This window comes from Ovis canadensis, chromosome 19, assembly GCF_042477335.2.
Source record: "Ovis canadensis isolate MfBH-ARS-UI-01 breed Bighorn chromosome 19, ARS-UI_OviCan_v2, whole genome shotgun sequence".
NCBI lineage: Eukaryota > Metazoa > Chordata > Mammalia > Artiodactyla > Bovidae > Ovis > Ovis canadensis.
In genome coordinates this window covers 65,943,122-65,960,393 of record NC_091263.1, presented here as the reverse complement: position 1 = coordinate 65,960,393, position 17,272 = coordinate 65,943,122, and the positions used below count along the sequence as shown (strand labels likewise).

Genomic DNA, 17,272 nt, shown 5'->3' with positions numbered 1-17,272 from the left:
CAACACAGCGGCAGATCCCAGTCTGACCATTTGGCCCACGCTCTCTGGCCAGCGCAGAGAGCAAGACCGAGGCTCCAAGTCCTTCCCTCCCCGGCCTGAGACGGTGGGGACAGAGTGGTGTGCCAAGGGTCCAGAGCCCTTCCCTAGGTGATGGCGGCCAGACGCAGTCCCGCTGAGCCGAGACGCCACACACCTGTACCCGCCTCCTGCTCTGCTACACCTGTCCGAGGCCTCACACCTGTTCCTGCTTCCCGGCCACCAGCCTCACCTGTCTCCGGTTCGCATCTGTGCATATGAGATCAATACCCATCCCCGTGCACTGCCTTCCCCGCTTCCCCGCGGACCCCGCCTCACCACCGCGCTGGCAGGCGTGCAGAGCGGGCCGTCCATTGCTGTACGGCATCCAGATCTTCTTCAGGGGGTTCTGGGTCAGTTCCCGCGGGGACGCCATCCTGGGGCTTGGATGAGTCCGACTGCGCTGCTGCCAACCCAGCAGCCTGGCCACCTCGGGCCACTCGAGGCCCCGCCCCTCAGCCCCGCCCCTCCCAGAGCCGCGTAGACGCTGGTCCCATTCCCCGCAGGCTCCGCCCCAGGTCGAGTAGGCTCCACCCCAACCGAGGAGGGCCTGGCGTCCGACCACGCATGCCCAGCTCGCCCGAGAGCCCGTTTGGGACCAAGCGGGCCCGCCCTACGTGCCAGGATGGAGGACGCGCATGCCCAGCTCCCCACAGGTTCCGGGCTCGGATGGTACAGGCCCCGCCCTGGATGCCCGAGCCCCGCACACCCGACGCTGATCTGCATACGCCTCACCCACAGCCTGGCCCTGGGCTCCCCAGCGTGCCCCCAGGACACGCGGTTCCCGTTCTGCGCGACCTCAGGACCCTCAGAAGAAGGGGTTTGCATGGGTTGGGGCAGGTCTGCGTGACCCCCAGAACTTGGTCAGGAACAACCTGGAGGCACCTGCGTGACTGGTCACCGGCCCACTGGCACGGTTGTCAACTCTCCCGCTGGCCTTGCATCCCGACCCTCCGAGTCCCGGGACTCTCCACTGCACACAGGAACAACCTGCTCAACCACGCTGAAAAAGCCCATTTATCTCATGGACAGGGACACAGAACAAATCTCAAAACTGACCGTTTCCCTCTTTGCCCTAGCTGCTGGGGAGCTCGGGTTAAACCCCAGCCCACCTGGAGCAGGTGAGTAGGACCAAGCTCCCAGGGGACTCATCCAACTCTGACAGTATCTTCCTTTTCCTTCCAGGACTTCATTTTTACCAACTAAATTTTACATCATTAAGTTTACACACTTGTTCTTTAATGAGCCTCTGCCTCTTCATCAGGAAAACAGAATATGTACTGTCATCGAGGACAAGATTCTGGTATGGATTAAATGTGTCCATGTCTGAGAAATCCGTTCTGAAGCCCAGTAATGCTGTCATTTATTATGTTATTTATCTCCCTCCTCTCTCTAAATATGCAGTGGAGGCAAGAGGCAGGGGAGAGACCCGTGGTTCAGGAACACACCTGGCTCCTTCTCTCCAGTCCTAACTCCTGTCTCCTCAGCCCAGCCTCTTAAGCTTTGTACACTTTCTGCCAAGGCCTTAGCTGACACAGCTCCAGTCTGGGTCACACTGCCCTCTAGCGATGTCCTCCACCACATCCCCTGGCAGGACCACTGCATCCCCAAGGCCTCTCTACCGAACCTGTGCCCGGCTGGGACTCAGGGGCTGGGGCATGCAGCAAAGGCTCCACCCAGTGCGCCACAGGGGCAGCGTGGCTTCCTCTGCCCAACTTGCCACACTCCTGCCTTGAGTCAGTCCTCCAAGTCCCAGCCCAGCCCTTCAAAGCCTGGCAAGGACCTTTTAGATGACTGATGCAGATGTCTCACTCATGTCCCAGGAAGGGAAGGTTAAGGAGGTCCACGTGCTAGAAGCCCACACAGACCTTCCCTGGAAGCAGCTCAAGCTGCCTCCCCAGGGAAGTCCCTGCCTCAGACCTACTCAACCACTTCCACTCTTTTTCAGCCTCCCTCTTCAGTGTCCACCGGCCACCTCCCTCCCCACCTCATGCCCAGCAGCCGGCACACCCACGGGCAGGTCCCGATGAGTGGCATGCCCCTGGTGACCTCCCACCCACTTCCTCCTTCTCCAAAGCCACTCATGCTGTTCCTGACACAGCCCTCCTGTTTGTCTCCTGGCCACTACCAAGGCCATTCTGGGGCCATGCTAGCCTCAGAGACCTTGTCACCACACACCCACACCCTATCCAGCCCCCAGCACTCATTGCAGAGTCTACCTCCTCTAACGTCCACAGACATCCCGTACCTTCTCAGACCTGCCATTCTCCTCCCTAGCCCTCTTGGGAGTGTTAGTCAAAGCCTGGAGATCGGGGACAGCCAGAGTCGGGCAGGAGGCCAGAACCAGGTCTGGGAAGCCAACTCCATGTCCAGAAGTCTGAGTTCAGCTTGCCAGGGAAGCAGTGACTCTGTACCTCCCACTCTTCCCCAAACAGTCCGACTCTGGTTTGACTCAGACACTCCCTCCCAAGTCCCCATACCCAGGGCGAGGCCACATGTCAACAGCAGAAGGAGCCTGGAGCCCCTCCCCACGGCCAGGGTCAGCATCTGCTCTGAGGATATTCCCCATCTCCCCTGCTGTGGCTCCACCTCTCAGACAGGAAGCTGAGGACGGGAGAAGGGCCCAGAGTCACAGAGTTGCCTGCCCGCCGTGCAGGATGGACTCAGCTCAACTGCCAGCCCTCGCGAACCGCACTACACCCACACACCCCACCTCCATGCCTGCGCTCTTGCACGTTCCCTGCGCTGAAATGCTCTCCTGGCTTTCCGCCCCTTCAGCATCAGCAGGTGTCCAATAGAATAACTGGCCCCTGTGGCTTGCCCTCCTTGGAGCCATTCAAGAGTGAGCCAGCTCTCCTGGCCCAGGGGTGGGAGGTGTGCTGGGATGTTGTGTATGAACACAGCCTGCTCAGCCTCCGCCCCCCCCCCCCCCCGCCCCCGTTCCACCCGTGACCCTGCCTGGCTTGTGCCGGAGGGCTCCTGTGGTGCCCTGTGCACTGACCACTGGACCTCCTCCCAGTGTCCCACCCTCCAAGCTGCGGGAAGTCCTCAAACTCTTCCCAGTCCCCATATCCGCTGGGCAGTCCTGGCCCAACCACCATGCCACCCTTTGCAGCAGAAAGGCCCAGGGACCTCAGTGCATCCCACACAGACCCACACACCAGTCCGCAAATGTATGGTGCGCACATAGTCATGCGTGCACACACACTACCGAGCCCCGTGCCCAGGCCGGTGGCAGTGAGGCCTGCTGTTCTCCTCTGCCTCCCTCCTCTCCTCCTCTGCGGCCACTGGGAGGTTGGGGAGTTCCCAGGAGTCCCAATGGCTCTGGCCATTTCTAGCCAAGGATCATCTCGTGTCTCCCTGGGAGCCAAGCTCACACAGGGTGTGAGGTTCCAACTCGCGAGTGGAGAGCCATGTGACCAAGCAGCCCTGGTCTGCACTTGCTGATTCCCGCCTGGCACAGGGCACATGGTAGGTGCTCAGAGTGCCTCAGGACCAGCCGGGGCACACAGTCCGAGGTGCTCAGAGAGGTTCGCGATTGGGACAGAGCACACAGTAGGCGCTTAGAGCAGCTCAGGACCCACACAAGGCACATAGTAGTTGCCCTAGAAATGGTGGTTTAAGGGCTAAAATCACATCGTATGAAGAGCTTCCCAAATGAGCCTCTGAACTTTCCCAAGCTGGTATGACCCCTGAGGGGGGACCTGGACAAGTATGACCCCTTGGAGGCCAGCAAAGGGCAGAGCTGGAGGCCCTGGGGCAGCTCCAGCGGGTTGTCCCTCCCCCTGGGCTGGAGGAAGCAGCTATTTATAGTTCCCCCCTTGGCCCAGCTCCCTCTCCCCGGTGAGGCGCCAGTGCCCACCCCCTCCCTGCCACTGACAGACCGATGCCCCCTCAGAGCACCCCTAATCCCAGAGAGACCCCCAAAGCTCTCACACCCCCGTCTAACACCACCTCCACTTCGCCCATGTCTTTTCCCAGTCCGCCCACCCTCTCCACCCTGCCCTGCGCCTACCCCGTCTGCTGCTCCCTGACCCGGGTTCCGTCGGGGAGCTGCCTCCTTCCATACCTCTGTTCATCCTGCTCCCGAACTGGCCCGGGCCGCCGCCCCCTGCGGCCGGGATTGGGGTGGCCCCGCCCTCCAGGCTCCGGAGAGCACCGCCCCCCCATGGCTCCGCCTCTCCGCCCCGCCTTGGGCCCGCCCCCCAGGGCTGCTGACAACTATGAGATCTTGGTCAGTGGCCCCCCAACCCCGCCCCCAGCCCCCAAACCCCAGCGGCCACACTTCCGACAGTGCTAACTTTCTCTCCAGCTAGGACCCAGTGTCTGCCCTCGTCTCCAGCCCGAGTCGTCTACACTACCCACAGTTCCTGCCCCGTCTGCTGGCAAGCCTGGCCACATACTCCAGAAGGCTTGGTCTCATCTCCAAACCCGCCATGGAGATTGGGTTGGGAGATTAGGTCAAACCTGCAGCCTTCCACACAGAGGACAGGTCAGTGAAATCCGGGCGGGGGAAGGGGGTTAGAGGAGCGGCTCTGACTCCGCCCTCCTGTGTGTCACTGCCTGGGGGCACATGACTGTGTGATTCTTGTCTAGCTCATTCTCCAGTCACTATGTTTATTGAGGGTTTTTTTTTTGCAGGCGGGAACCTTCATGTACGTTATTACATCACTCAATGCTCACAAGAAGCGTGGTGGCATCACTCGGCTTTACGGAGGAGAAAAGAGAAAACCGAGGCTTGGAAAACTGAGGCTCAGGACTGTTCAATGAAGGAGGGGCCAGAGCCCCCTCAGCCTGCGCTCCCTTCTCCCCTGAGCCATGTGTGTGCAAGGGCAGAGCCTGGGTACGCAGAGGTGTGGGTAAGACAGCACCTGGGTGTGTGCTGAGCATGCTTCATGCAGATTTGGGGGACAGGCTCCAATTCTCCACAGCCCCCTCACAGGCCCACACCTTGTTCACACACACAAACAGCTGTCAGATACACGGAGACTCGGCCACCCATGCGTATAAACCACACCCCCCCCAACACACACACACAAGGCAAGGCTGCCACAGCCACAGACTTCCCACGTATGAGCATCCGTCTATTCCTGGAGATGCCCCCATCCGTTTGGAGTGGGTGCTGCCTGGGAACCTCCGCCAGCACCTGTCTGGTGACACGTAGGGGCAGGGCAGACCTCTAGGTCTGGCCTTAGATGGGCGGTTCTCTCCAATGCAGCCATGGTGTCCTGTGTTGAGGTTCCTGTAAGTGGCATTATGGAGCCCCTGTATGATGGTGTCCGGAGGCTCTTGACTGTGGGACCCAGACATGACCAGACTCCATGTGGCAGGGATCATCCACAGTAGTGTCCAAGCTCTCCAGACATATACCGTAAGTCCCGGGGGGCTCCTACTAGGAGTGGCTAGAGTCCATTGGCAACCTGGCGTGGCAACGTGCGTGCTGTCCGCCCACACTGTGACTCTGTGAGGCACTTTGATATGACTGACTTCATGTGGCGGGATCCAGATGCGCCACGGCCCTGCCGATCTCCCCCATGCAGGGTGGCTCCATCCCTGTGACCGCCTCCCTCAGGCTCAGCGGCGGCCGACCTGGGCCAGGATGCGGGCATTTGCAGCAGCCTGCTCCCTCACAGCCCTGGCCCGGGCCTGCTCCAGTAAGATCTGCAGGAGGCCAAGGGGGACGTCCAGCGAGAGGGCGATGCGGGCGCCAAGGTGGGGGTCAGGGCTGGCGCGGCCCGAAGCAGTGGAGGGTGCCGTGGTGCTGGCTGAGGGGCTCTCCGAGGTCACGGGGCAGGCAGTGGCCTGGGGAAAGTTCTGAGGGAGGAGCTGGAAGCCTGGGGTGGGGGTTGCTGGGACAAGCAGGGTCCTGCCCAATGTCAGGACCATCAGTGTGAGCAGAGCCCACCTGGTCATCGTGTAGTCAGGCTGTAAGGAGAAAACAGGTTCAAGGCAGGGGCTCTGGTTGGCTGTGGCCGATGGATAGAGACAGATGGGGAAAGCAGAGAGAGAGCGGCCAGGCCAGGGTCAGAGGGACAGAAGCAGAGGTGAAGGGACAAGGAGAGAGCCAGAGCAACACAGAAAACTGAGACGGAACCAGGCAGAGAAGGGGTCGGCGGGACGGAAAGAGTGAGAAAGAGAATGAGACAGAGATGGACAAAGAGATGGAGTGACCCAGAGACAGAAAGCCACAGGTATATCTGGATATGGATGTATTTGAGAGAGAGAGAGGGGTGCGGGGGGAAGAATAAGAACAAGAAAGGGCAGGGAGAGGGAGAAAGAGATGGAGATGTATCAGAGGGGGATGGAGCAAAACAGAGGGAGAAAAAGAGACAGTGTGATGGAAATAAGGATGCAAAGAGAGACACAGAGGGACCCAAGGGGAGCCTGAGGTTTGCGCGAGAAAGCATGTCGCAGATCCAGGGCACAGAAAGGCAGGCAGGAATGCGGGCCCTTGAGGCAAGGAAGCAATCAGAAGTCCCAGGGCGTCTCAGACTCGAGACCTCCACTGACCCAAACCCCAGATCCACTCTATCCCAACGGTCCTATCCATCCCCCGACCCCAGGCTCACCAGTAGCAGCCTCCTCTGGGGTGAGCTGTGCCAGGCAGTGCTCCCTTGCACTGGTCTGCTCCTCCACCCGCTTCAGGGCCCATTTATCTGGCTTGAGGCCGCCCCCCACCCATGATTCATCCTCTCCTGGGGGGCAGTGAAGGCAAACCCTCAGCCCCTACCCTGTCTTCTTTCTAGGGACAAGTTGGGGACTGAGGGTTACAGGACAGTGACAGGCTGGACAGAGGGACTCTGTACCCACTTGGGATAGCACAGCCCTCCCAGGGAAAACCTGCCCCCCTGACACCCACACCCCCCGCAAACAGTCATGACAGAGGCCTTTTAAAACAGCAGCTTTAATGACCCCCCAGAATCAGCACCATGTCATCACTAGCGTGGGGCAAGGGGCGGGTTGGATTCAGTCCCTTCCGCTCACTGCCCAAAGCCTCCCCAACACTGAGTCATCAGCCGGGGAGGCAGCAGCCACAATGGGGTCTGTCCACTGGGGGGAAGGCGAGACCCGTGGAACAAGTCACTGAAATAACGTACACGCTCATGCACGCTCACGTGCAGACAGGCCTCTAGCACCAAGGGGGAGGGACGGCAGGGTCCAGCTGAGACACCGACTCCTCCAGGGGATGCTGGACTGGACCTCAGCTCTGGGCAGCACCTGGGTGGGGCAGGCAGGGTTCAGCTGTCTAACCGTACCCAACACAAGGGCCACAGAGGATGGGGGGGCCGGGGGCACAGTGGGTGTGGGGGCTCTGCCCACAGAAGGGGGTCCTTACTCAGGTCTTTAAGGGAGGGAGCACCGAGGGGTACCTTACTGGGGACTCCTCCCAGAGCCGGGTTTCTCTATCAGCTCTTTGGTCTGAGGCGGGGTCTGTCCCAGGTCCCCCAGTCTGGGTGGGGGGGCGGCTTCTGACCCCAGATCCTGACTCTGGACATAATCTGGGCAGGCCCCTCCTGGAATGGAGGTATGCTCGTACCTGTCCTTTGACTGTGGGCCGCCTGGGGCAGGCAGCGGTGCTCACAGGCCTCCCGGGTCCCAAAACGGTTGGCGTTCCCTCCGCAGCCACCATAGACGAAGGGGTGACAGGCCTTCGTGCCCCCTGCCCCAGCCCGATGATACCAGCGCAGGGTGTAGGCGCTGCAGGAACCCTCGTCCAGTGGAAGCGAACAGGGATCTGGGGGTAATGGGGGCAGAGAGGTCAGCTGGGATGGGCTCAGCCTGCTCCTCCCTACGCCCCTCTGAGCCCAGCCCCCTTCCTCACCATCGTCATCCCAAGGAGCTGCGGGGTCCTGGTATTCCTCCTCGGAATACTCAGAGTATTCATACTCATCGTCCTCAGGGGGCACCTGGCCTGCACACACAGTGAGGGGATGCTGTGAGCAGGGCCACTGCAGGGCCCAATTCGTGCGGCCCAACCCTGGCCTCCCATGCGTGTTCCCTGCATGTGCCCTCTGCACACGTGGTGTGGGCCCTGCACGCACGAGCGGCCCCGTGTGTGTGTATGCTCCAGTCCCACATGTCCCCCAGGCTGCAGCCATCCTCACCATCCTCCTCTGCGTGGGACACTCGGAGCACAGGCACGGGGTGGAGCTGCGGCCCAGCGGTGTCTGCTGCGTAACTCGGGAGAGGCCCTGGAGCCGGGAGCAGGGGCGCGGGGCCCGGGCGTCAGCCTGGTGGCTGCCCTCGCCAAGCCCCTGCTGAGGTGACCCAGGCAATGGGCACAGCAGGGCCTGGCATGAGGCAGGCTCCGGGAGCAGAAAATACCAGAAAACTACTCACGTGATCCAGATGCGACATACTGGCCCTGACAGGCTGGAGGTGGCAGAGAAGGGGACACGGAGAGAGACAATAACAGAACAGGAGACAGAGGCGGAGAGAGGCAGGGAGAGAGGCTCACGGTGGCAGAGGCACATGGAGGGGACGGCAGGAGACAGTGGCAGACGGCGCGGGAGAGGAAGGGAAGCAGACCCAGGGAGAAAGAAACCAAGGGGGAGAAGCGGACCAAGAGCAAGAGAGAAGAGGGGAACAGGCCAGCCAAAGGCGAGAGAGAGGGAGAGAGGCAAAGGGCCAGGGGCCAGCCGGAATGGAGGAGGACAGGGAGGAGGCAAAGGCGGGAGGAGACGAGCTTCACTCTCTGATGCCCCAAGGGCCCTCAGAGCCCCCGCCCCGCACCCCGGTGCCACATCTGGCCCAAGGAGCCGGCTCTGCTCACGCCTCCTCCCCCTCCACACACGGCCATCCTGGGCACCCAGGAGCACATGTGCGCCCACCTCTGCCTGGGCCTCCACTTGGGGGAGTCCTGTCAGCATGTCCGTCCAGAAACACCCATACTTTGTGTATCCATCTGTCTCCACCCGCCTCCATGACTGCTTGCCCCCTGGACGTTCTGGGGGTGCTGCCTGCCTCTGTCTAGGGGTGCGGGGATGCAGTGGGGATGGGACCCAGGAAACTCCAGGCTGGACCCCACTCACCGCAATGCTGACTCATCTCCTGACGCACAAGGCCCCGTATGTCATCCTCCTAGGAGCCCAAGACCACAAGGGTCATGAAGGAACCCAGGGGTCACAGAAGGACAAAGGGTACATGATGCAGGGATCGTGGAGGGACAGTGCAGAGTCAGGGCCCAGGGTCCAGGGGGTCAGGAGAAGGAGGCAGGGCCCCCACCCCACCCCACACACACGCACCGTCAGCGCAGCTTCTCCCTTCTCACCACGGGGCCCCATGGGGCCTGGCCGCCCCTGTGGGCAATGGATAGGGCTGGGCTGTGACCTCCGACCTCACGGACACCCCAGCCTTTGAACCCAGTCCCAGGAATTCCCACTCACCTGCTCCCCTCTCTCTCCAGGGGTTCCAGGGGCCCCGGGGGCGCCCACCACACTCTGTCCAGGGGGACCTCGCTCACCCTGTCAGACACAGGGACTGAGTGAGCAGGGTCAGAGGCAGTGGGGGCAGAAGAAGGACAATGTGGGACCGTAGTTTCAGAGGCTGGGGCAAGGATATTGGGGGAATGGATTGCAGAGCCAGAGGTCAGGGAGGTTGGGGAAGGGTCAGTGAGGTTCAGGGGTCAGGAGTCAGGGCCTCTCACCTTCTGACCCTGAAGTCCTTCAGGGCCTTTGGGACCAATGCTGCCAGGCGGCCCGGGAGGACCACTAGAGCCATCATTGCCCCTGGGACCTGGGAAGCCCCCCACTCCTGGGGGTCCCTGGGGAGGGAGAGACCAGGGTCAGTGATCAGAGCTTCCAGAGACCCCAGGCCCCTCAGTTCGCCATGACCTCAGCCTCCACTTACCCGCTCCCCTTTCTCGCCCTGGTCACCCTTGGGTCCTGGCTGCCCATCGAAACCTCGGTCACCCTGGGAACAAAAAGAGGCACGAGAGTCCCTCTGCCTCGGCCTCCCCAGCTCAGCCCCCATGAGCCCCCAGGCCCCATAGCCACCACCTCGAGTTCCTGTGGCCTACCAGCCAGAGACCCTGAGTCCACCATGATCCCCAGACCCCGCCCCACTGTGACGCCCCCTACCCTGGCCCCACCCATTTCCCCTTCACGGACCCTCCAACCTCCCCCTGACCTCGACCACCCTAACCCTCAGCCCTGAGGCATGTACTGCGCCACCTCCCACCCCTTAACCCTCAATCCCCACTGTGACCCCAACCCCACTCAGGACCAACCTCAGGACCAACCCCACTCCACCCCGCAGTGTCCCAACCTTCCTCGACCCAAAACCTTCACGACCTTATCGTGCTGTCCCTGCCCAATCCTGAACCCCACTGTCCACTGTGGAGGGACCCCTTACCTTGGGACCAATCAGGCCCTCCTTCCCAGGGGCCCCTGCCTGCCCTGGAACACCCGGCTCCCCCTGGAGGAGAGAAGACATTAGCCAATTCCTGGCCCACCCATCTGCTCCTCACTCTGGGGGTGCCCCACACTCACCAGCTCGCCTTTGCGTCCTGCCAGCCCTGGGCGGCCCGGGGGACCAGCTTCTCCCTGCAGCAATCAGATGGAGGGGTCAGCCTTAGGCCCCAGGCCCCGTAGACCCCACATCCCCCCATTCCCTCATCACCCCTGTACCTTATCTCCCTTCTCTCCATCAAGGCCACAGGCTCCCTTAATTCCCCGTTCACCCTGAAAGAAAAAAGAAGTGAGAAAGTGACCTCCTAGATACCTCACCTATGACCCCTGACCCTGAAACCCCTCTCCAAACTGCCCTTAGGTACTCCAACCTCTGACCTTCCCACCTCTGACCTAATACCTCACGTTCAACCCTAGATACCACAGCATCTGACCCCAGATACCTGATCTCTGACCCCGGATACTTCACCCTCCAACATCAGGTCCTGATTACGGGGGAAAAAACCAGCCCCCTTCCCACCTTGAGGCCCCGGGGACCCATGAAGCCAATATCTCCTTTGTCTCCTCGGACACCAGGAACTCCGTCTTTTCCTGGGGATCCCTGTGGGAAAAGTGTTAATGAGATCAGTGTAGGCTCAAAGGAAATCTCTCTGGCTGTGAACATCGTCAGGGGGCCAGAGCCACTGGAAGGGCAGGGTTTTCTGCAGGGACGTGTGAGCCACCACAGGGGTGACTGTGAAGGTAGGGTCCCTGGACAACAGGAGAGTGCTGGTTCAATATAAGGTCAAAGGTCACCACACGGGGCTGGGGTCCCTGGTGGGGTGGCAGGGGCACCTTACCGGTTCGCCGGGGATCCCTGGGGCGCCAGGCTCACCCTGTGGGGAACGCAGGTGGGAGAGGGCCGCCCTTCAGTGCCACTGTCCCCGTGTTGGCCCATCTGCCTCCCTTGGTGACTGCAGCCAGGACCCGGTCTGCACACCAGCCCGTGTGAGTACGCGTGGGGCCAACAGCGAGGGAGGCGGGAGTCCTCCAGTGCTCAGGGGATACCCAGGACAGGCGGGTATGCCCCATGGCTCCGGGTCAGTGCCTGGGATGGGACTTGCCTTGGGTCCTGTGAGTCCACGCGCTCCCAGCAGCCCGGCTGAGCCCTTGTCACCAGGCTCTCCCTTGGTGCCCTGCAGGAGTGACAGGAGAGGGCCACGATCAGGACCAGAGCAGGCTGCAGGCTCCCAGCAAGACTGGAACCTGCCAGTTGCTCGCACACAGGCCCCCAAGGCCCCTTCCCTCCAGTCCACGCTCATGGCTGGGACTGGAGACCCTGGCCGTGGGGTGACTCATTTCTTATGCTGGGACCCCCGATTCCTGCCACTCCTCTTACCACTGGGCCCCCAGCCCTACCTGGAGTACCCCTAACACCCAAGGAGCCCCCTTCCTGTTCCCACAGGCCTCCTACAGAGGCCACAGTCCAAGACTGCCCTCCAACCTCACATCCAGGCCCTGGAGCCCCTCCCACAGAGCCCCCATCCTCTCAGCCGCCCCATAGTTGCTACAGCTGACAGAACCCCCTCCCCTCAGACCCCCAGAAATCCCTCTTCCATCCTCTGCTTCTGTCCTCACAGACCCTCCCCGGGGCCCTTCAGCTTGCAGGACCCCCTCCCTCATCCTTCATAGAACAGCCCAACCTCATCCACATACCTTCTCTCCAGGTTCCCCGCTGTCTCCCCGAGGCCCTTTCTCACCATCTATTCCCCGAGGCCCTCGTTCACCCTGGGTCAGGGCCAGAAATCAGGGTCAGGGGCTACAAGTCCCTTACCCTCTGAGGGCTTGAGATCTCAGATCCCCTGGGGCACCCCACACAGGAGCCCCCCGAACACACACAGCAGACCCACTCACCGAGTCCCCCTTGGCACCCCGTGGCCCCGGAGGCCCCAAAATCACAGCTGAGTCGCCCTGAGTGGACAGGGGGAAGTCAGAGGAGTCAGGAGCACCGAGTCCCCTGCCTTCTCCCGTGCCCACACTCACCTTGTCACCCTTCAGTCCTGAGGCACCAGGGTCACCCTGTAGGGCAGAAGAATGTGGGTCTCACTCCAGTAGTGAAGCCCCAGATCCTGAGTTACAAGACCCGTCCCCACTCACACTCACACCAGGGGCCTCTGCTCCACATCCTTACCTTCTCCCCACGTTCTCCCCTGCTGCCTGGGGGGCCCTGCATGAGAGAAGATGATACCGAGCTAAGGGAATCTGGGGGGACCAGTGGGCAGATGGCTCAAGGTGCAGGGGAGGACTGGAAGGCCCCAGGGAATGGGGGAGACAAGGGGCCAGAGAGCAGACGTGGAGAAGCAGAGGGCAGCAGAGGCTGTGGAGACCCTCAAGGGCACAGAGGGCTCAGGCAGGGGACTGGGTCACACCACTGCTCCTCTCCCCAAGGGGACCCACCGTGAGTCCTCGGGGTCCCTCCAGGCCGGGGCGCCCATCTTCACCCTGGATGGTGACATTAGATTCGGTGAGTCAGTAAGTTGGAAATCAGAGGCGAGAGCTGTGAGGGAGTCCCAGTGTGGCTCCCTCCAGTAGCCATGGCCTCAAGGCAGGACATACGCACCCGGACACCAGGCTCCCCACGCTCGCCTCGGGCCCCAGGCAGCCCTGCTCCAGTGTCCCCCTGGAGATCAACGGGACACCAAGGGTCAGTCAGGGGAACTGGTGGAGGGCAGAGGGTCACGGGAGGTGGGTGGGATTTAGAAAGAATGAGGTTAGAGTTAGAGGTCAGCAGAGGCTGGGGGGGTGGGGGCGAGTCAGCGGAGACTGGAGGAGGGGCGGGTCAGTGGAGGCTGGAGAGGGCGGGTCATGGGAGGCTGGGAGGGGGTCAGCAGAGGCTGCAGGGGGGGGTGGAGGGGGTGGGGGGGGAGAGGGGAATGGGTCAGTGGAGTCTGGAGGGGATGACGGGTCAGCGGAGGCTGGAGACGGGGATGGGTCAGCCAAGGCTGGAGGGGATGACGGGTCACCGGAGGCTGGGGGAGGTGTTGGGTCAGCGGAGGCTGGGGGGGCTGGGGGGTGGGGGAGGGACGCGTCAGCGGAGGCTGGAGGCTGGAGGGGGTGCGGGTCAGCGGAGGCTGGAGGCTGGGGGGCGCGGGTCAGTGGAGGCTGGGTTTGGGTCCGCAGAGGCTGGAGGGGGTTGGGTCAGCGGAGGCTGGGGGTGGCGGGTCAGTGGAGGCTGGAGGCTGGAGGTGGGGGCGGGTCAGTGGAGGCTGGAGGGGGTGCGGGTCAGCGGAGGCTGGGTTTGGGTCCGCGGAGGCTGGAGGGGGTTGGGTCAGCGGAGGCTGGGGGTGGCCGGTCAGTGGAGGCTGTGGGGGGGGGGGGCCGCGGAGGCCGGGGGCGGCGGTGCAGGAGGGGCGGGCGGTGCAGGAGGGGCCAGCAGCATTGTCACATCTACCTTGTCTCCTTTGAGTCCAGGGGCCCCAGGTGCTCCCTGTGGGCAGCAAGATGAAATCAGTCTGTGGCTCAGCCCGCAGCTAAGTCCCCAACACACAGCAATCAGAGACATGGGGCGTTGGGGCGTTCTACTCACCGCTGACCCAGGTGGTCCAGGCGGCCCCAAGGGACCTGGGGCTCCCTCTCTCCCTGGGGCGCCTGCCAAACCCTATGGTAAAAATGAGGCAAGAGAGGGGAAGGGAGACTGGGGAACCTTCCTCCCATGCTGTTCCCCCAAGACCCGGAGCCCCCTGGGTAGGGCTGGGCCCCCTCCTCCTCCTCACCCGCAACCAGATCCAGAGGTCCTGGGCCCACCAAGTCCCCCACGCAGCCCTCGGCGCCCTTACCCGCTCTCCACTGGGGCCGGGCTGCCCCTGCTCTCCTCGAAGGCCTGTCTGACCGGGGAACCCCACAATACCAGGAGGTCCGGGGGGTCCAGGGGGCCCTGAGTCTCCCTGGAACAGAGATAGCAAAGGGAGAAATGGCCCCAGCAGGACCTCTTCCCAGGACTAGCCCCTGAAGACCCTCTTCCTCCCACCTCCAGGCCCCCCGTCCCACCTTCTTCCCCCACCAGTAGCCACAGGGCACCGTTTTACCTTTAGACCTGGAGGACCAACTGGCCCAGGGGGCCCCTGGACCCCAACTCCTGGGTCACCCTTCAAGGGAAAGAGGAGTCAGATCAGGCTCAGGGCGTCTTTGGACGATGACCACCTCCCCACATTGGGAATGCCTTAGGGCACATATACCTTGTGACCTTTGGGTCCTGGAGCCCCCTTCTGACCCTAAGAGAAAATGAAGTAAACAGCACTTGAGAGCAGGAACATGAGCCCAGAGCTCAGGTATGGTCCCAAAACATTCCCAGGGGATCTCGGAGGTGACCACGGGCATTTGGGACCGAGGATGTGAGCGCAGGTACGTGGGGGTGCGGACAGAGGCGGGATCTCAGATGTGTCCCAGTCCAGGGAGCTTAGCAACGACCACAGATATGACCGCAAACATGACCACAGACAGGAGCTCAGATACGGGAGCAGAGACGGTGGGGAAGGGTCAGCACCAACACACGCCCAAGGAGTGGCCCACAGAACTCCCACAGGCCCCGAGACCAGGAGATGAGACCGGAGCACGCGTGCTCCCAAGAGAGCACCGGGAGACCGAGGACGAGCACGTGGAAGCCAGGAGATTCAACCCCCGTGTGCTCCGGGAGCAGGACCCCGAATGCTGGAATGTTCGGCCAGGCTCAGGTTCAGAGGTGCCCAAGCCCAGGAATGTCCCCTCACGTGCATGACTACACTCCTCAACGCGGACTTGGACTCGCCCGGACCCCAGACTCACATCTTCGCCAGGGTCTCCAGGCTCGCCCGCACGGCCGGCTTCACCCTGCATAGAAAGCGGGGTGAGGGTGTATGGCCACCCAACCGTACCCCTCCCTACCCAACGCTCAGACCCTGGGGCCAGGCCCACCTCACCTTCTCGCCCCGCGGTCCCGGCAGTCCTCGGTCACCTTTGGCTCCCTGTGGATACAGGGGTCAGTAGAACACATGGGTTTCAGGGTCCCAGACAGCAGAGACTCAAAGAAGGAGCGGGAGGCCTGGGCCGGGTGGGGCGTATCATGGAACGTGAGGGTCACAGGGCGGGTGATCTATGCGCTGGGGGTTCCACACTCACCGGCTCTCCCACCAGGTCTCCAGCAAGGGCTCCAGGGGCACCCTGATGAGAGATTAGGGTCAGTGGGATTCCTCAGCTCTCACCCCTGCCCCCCCACCCCAGAGCCTCCCCCACACTCACCTTCTCTCCCTTTGCTCCAGGGGGCCCAACCACAGCCTGCGGGGAACGCCTGGTGAGTCACCCCGCTTCCTGCCACCTCCCCACCCCTGCCCCGCCGTCCAGATGGGAGGGGCAGACTAGGCTTGGGGGCTGGGCAGAGGAGCTGATGTGGAAGCTGGGGGTCAGGAGCAAAGATCACCTGTCCAGGGGTCCCCATGGGTCCCGGCTCTCCTTTAGGTCCCACAGGGCCCGGCAGACCTGGTGACCCCTATGGCGGAACAGCGGGCAGAAGTCAGTGCCTCTCCTTCCGCTACCCTGCCGCCCAGCCCTTCTCTCCCTGCGGGCACGTGGTTGCACAGCCCCCATCGCAGGCCCGTAGCGAGCTCCTCTGAACACACACTGGCACGCCGGGGGCTCCTCTGTCTCCATCTTTCCCGGTGGCACCATCACGACCCGGCGCTCCCGGCTTCCCCGTCTCCCCCTGAGACGGAAGAGCTCTGTCAGGGGCCTGCCCTCTGACTCCCGAGCCCCGGAGCCCAGCCCTGACCCCCAGGACTCACCACTTGTCCGGGCAAACCCGGTGCCCCTTGAGGACCCTGCAGGGAAAAAGTCAGATGTGGGAGGGACATGGAGAGCAGGGGACCCAGTGGGGCAGGGACTTCGTGTCCCCGCAGGCGCCTCACTCACCACCAGGCCTGAAGGGCCAGGGGGCCCGGGAAGTCCCACGGCTCCAGTAGGTCCAGGCAGTCCCTGGAAGAAGCAGGAGTTGAGAGCAGTGCCAACCCTGCCCAGCTCCCTGTGACTTCCCCATGGGCTGGGCCACTCACCCGTCCTGGTGGTCCTGTCTCTCCGGGCTCCCCCTGCCAAAAACACAGACACTGAATGAGCCGACAGATGGACCAGAGGCCCCTCAGCCCCGGTCACAAGGAGAGCCTGCATGGACAGGGCACCTTGGTGCTCAGGGGGCAGTGATGTCCCTGGAGGCTGGCAGACATTGTCCTGGTGCAGATAGGCTGCTCTGAGTCCCTGCCTCCTTCCAGCCACACACCCACACATGCCTCTACTCACCTTTAGGCCAGAAGGTCCCTGGGGTCCCGCAGGGCCAGCAAGACCCTATAAAAAAATATCAAGGGCAGGAAATGGGTCCAAGTTGCACCTGGACTTACGGACTAACACAAACTAGTTTTCCACCGGATGTGGGGACTGATGCTTGTCCCTGCCCACCAGGCGGTGCTTCCCTGTCACTCACCGGGGCCCCGGGTGGTCCAGGGTCTCCATGGCCGCCCTGTGGGAGAGAGAAAGAGCCAAATGGGGTTTGGGGAGTCAGTCCCACCCTACCAGGGAAACTGAGGCGGGACTGCCCATTGTAGGGGGTGCCCATTAGGAAGGGAGCAGGATTCTGGGGTACTCACCACTGGGCCTGGGGTCCCCCGTGGACCTTGCAGACCCTGTATAGAGAAGGGGGCTGCTGAACCTCAATCTGGCCTGCCGTGGGCCTGTTCCTGCCCTCTGGAGACCTTTGCCTGGAGGCCCCACCTCTGGACCCTCACCCCTCC

The 17,272-nt window shown here is 62.4% G+C and overlaps 3 protein-coding genes across 9 annotated transcripts in view; all 3 read right to left on the bottom strand.

Annotated features, from left to right (window-relative positions):
* Window positions 1–4,229, bottom strand: part of PFKFB4 (6-phosphofructo-2-kinase/fructose-2,6-biphosphatase 4) — a 38,542-nt gene extending 34,313 nt beyond the window's left edge. Inside the window, exon 1 of one of the 6 annotated variants that reach the window (XM_069562139.1) lies at window positions 4,145–4,229. In XM_069562139.1, coding sequence (XP_069418240.1) covers window positions 4,145–4,154 — 10 coding nt within the window. In that variant the 5' untranslated portion in view covers window positions 4,155–4,229. Of the gene's footprint in view, window positions 1–354; window positions 1,514–4,090 lie in introns of those variants that run through there. The other 5 variants (XM_069562141.1, XM_069562138.1, XM_069562142.1 and 2 more) reach the window with 5 other exon arrangements.
* Window positions 4,230–4,766: 537 nt separating this feature from the next.
* On the bottom strand, window positions 4,767–5,988 carry UCN2 (urocortin 2). The gene has a single exon (XM_069561699.1). It carries the CDS (start codon window positions 5,986–5,988, stop codon window positions 5,650–5,652), a length of 339 nt encoding a protein of 112 aa, XP_069417800.1. The 3' UTR covers window positions 4,767–5,649.
* A 975-nt stretch (window positions 5,989–6,963) lies between these two features.
* The window catches only part of COL7A1 (collagen type VII alpha 1 chain), a 30,804-nt gene continuing 20,495 nt past the window's right edge, over window positions 6,964–17,272 (bottom strand). The window contains exons 80-118 of one of the 2 annotated variants that reach the window (XM_069561233.1): window positions 17,129–17,164; window positions 16,966–17,001; window positions 16,785–16,829; window positions 16,544–16,576; window positions 16,404–16,466; window positions 16,277–16,312; window positions 16,117–16,197; window positions 15,916–15,984; window positions 15,738–15,773; window positions 15,618–15,659; window positions 15,419–15,463; window positions 15,285–15,329; window positions 14,699–14,734; window positions 14,549–14,608; window positions 14,300–14,407; window positions 14,050–14,121; window positions 13,915–13,950; window positions 13,084–13,143; window positions 12,921–12,965; window positions 12,655–12,690; window positions 12,507–12,542; window positions 12,378–12,434; window positions 12,180–12,251; window positions 11,588–11,659; window positions 11,324–11,359; window positions 11,005–11,085; window positions 10,704–10,757; window positions 10,566–10,619; window positions 10,429–10,491; window positions 9,925–9,987; window positions 9,722–9,838; window positions 9,462–9,539; window positions 9,321–9,374; window positions 9,108–9,156; window positions 8,416–8,448; window positions 8,181–8,267; window positions 7,898–7,987; window positions 7,613–7,810; window positions 6,964–7,293 (exon numbers count right to left, since the gene is read on the bottom strand). In XM_069561233.1, coding sequence (XP_069417334.1) covers window positions 7,277–7,293; window positions 7,613–7,810; window positions 7,898–7,987; window positions 8,181–8,267; window positions 8,416–8,448; window positions 9,108–9,156; window positions 9,321–9,374; window positions 9,462–9,539; window positions 9,722–9,838; window positions 9,925–9,987; window positions 10,429–10,491; window positions 10,566–10,619; window positions 10,704–10,757; window positions 11,005–11,085; window positions 11,324–11,359; window positions 11,588–11,659; window positions 12,180–12,251; window positions 12,378–12,434; window positions 12,507–12,542; window positions 12,655–12,690; window positions 12,921–12,965; window positions 13,084–13,143; window positions 13,915–13,950; window positions 14,050–14,121; window positions 14,300–14,407; window positions 14,549–14,608; window positions 14,699–14,734; window positions 15,285–15,329; window positions 15,419–15,463; window positions 15,618–15,659; window positions 15,738–15,773; window positions 15,916–15,984; window positions 16,117–16,197; window positions 16,277–16,312; window positions 16,404–16,466; window positions 16,544–16,576; window positions 16,785–16,829; window positions 16,966–17,001; window positions 17,129–17,164 — 2,331 coding nt within the window. In that variant the 3' untranslated portion in view covers window positions 6,964–7,276. Of the gene's footprint in view, window positions 7,294–7,612; window positions 7,811–7,897; window positions 7,988–8,180; window positions 8,268–8,415; window positions 8,449–9,107; window positions 9,157–9,320; window positions 9,375–9,461; window positions 9,540–9,721; window positions 9,839–9,924; window positions 9,988–10,428; window positions 10,492–10,565; window positions 10,620–10,703; window positions 10,758–11,004; window positions 11,086–11,323; window positions 11,360–11,587; window positions 11,660–12,179; window positions 12,252–12,377; window positions 12,435–12,506; window positions 12,543–12,654; window positions 12,691–12,920; window positions 12,966–13,083; window positions 13,144–13,914; window positions 13,951–14,049; window positions 14,122–14,299; window positions 14,408–14,548; window positions 14,609–14,698; window positions 14,735–15,284; window positions 15,330–15,418; window positions 15,464–15,617; window positions 15,660–15,737; window positions 15,774–15,915; window positions 15,985–16,114; window positions 16,198–16,276; window positions 16,313–16,403; window positions 16,467–16,543; window positions 16,577–16,784; window positions 16,830–16,965; window positions 17,002–17,128; window positions 17,165–17,272 lie in introns of those variants that run through there. The other variant, XM_069561235.1, reaches the window with a different exon arrangement.

Bases quoted from the DNA above. Each gene is read 5' to 3' on its own strand.
- UCN2 (XM_069561699.1), bottom strand. From the start codon at position 5,988: ATGACCAGGTGGGCTCTGCTCACACTGATGGTCCTGACATTGGGCAGG.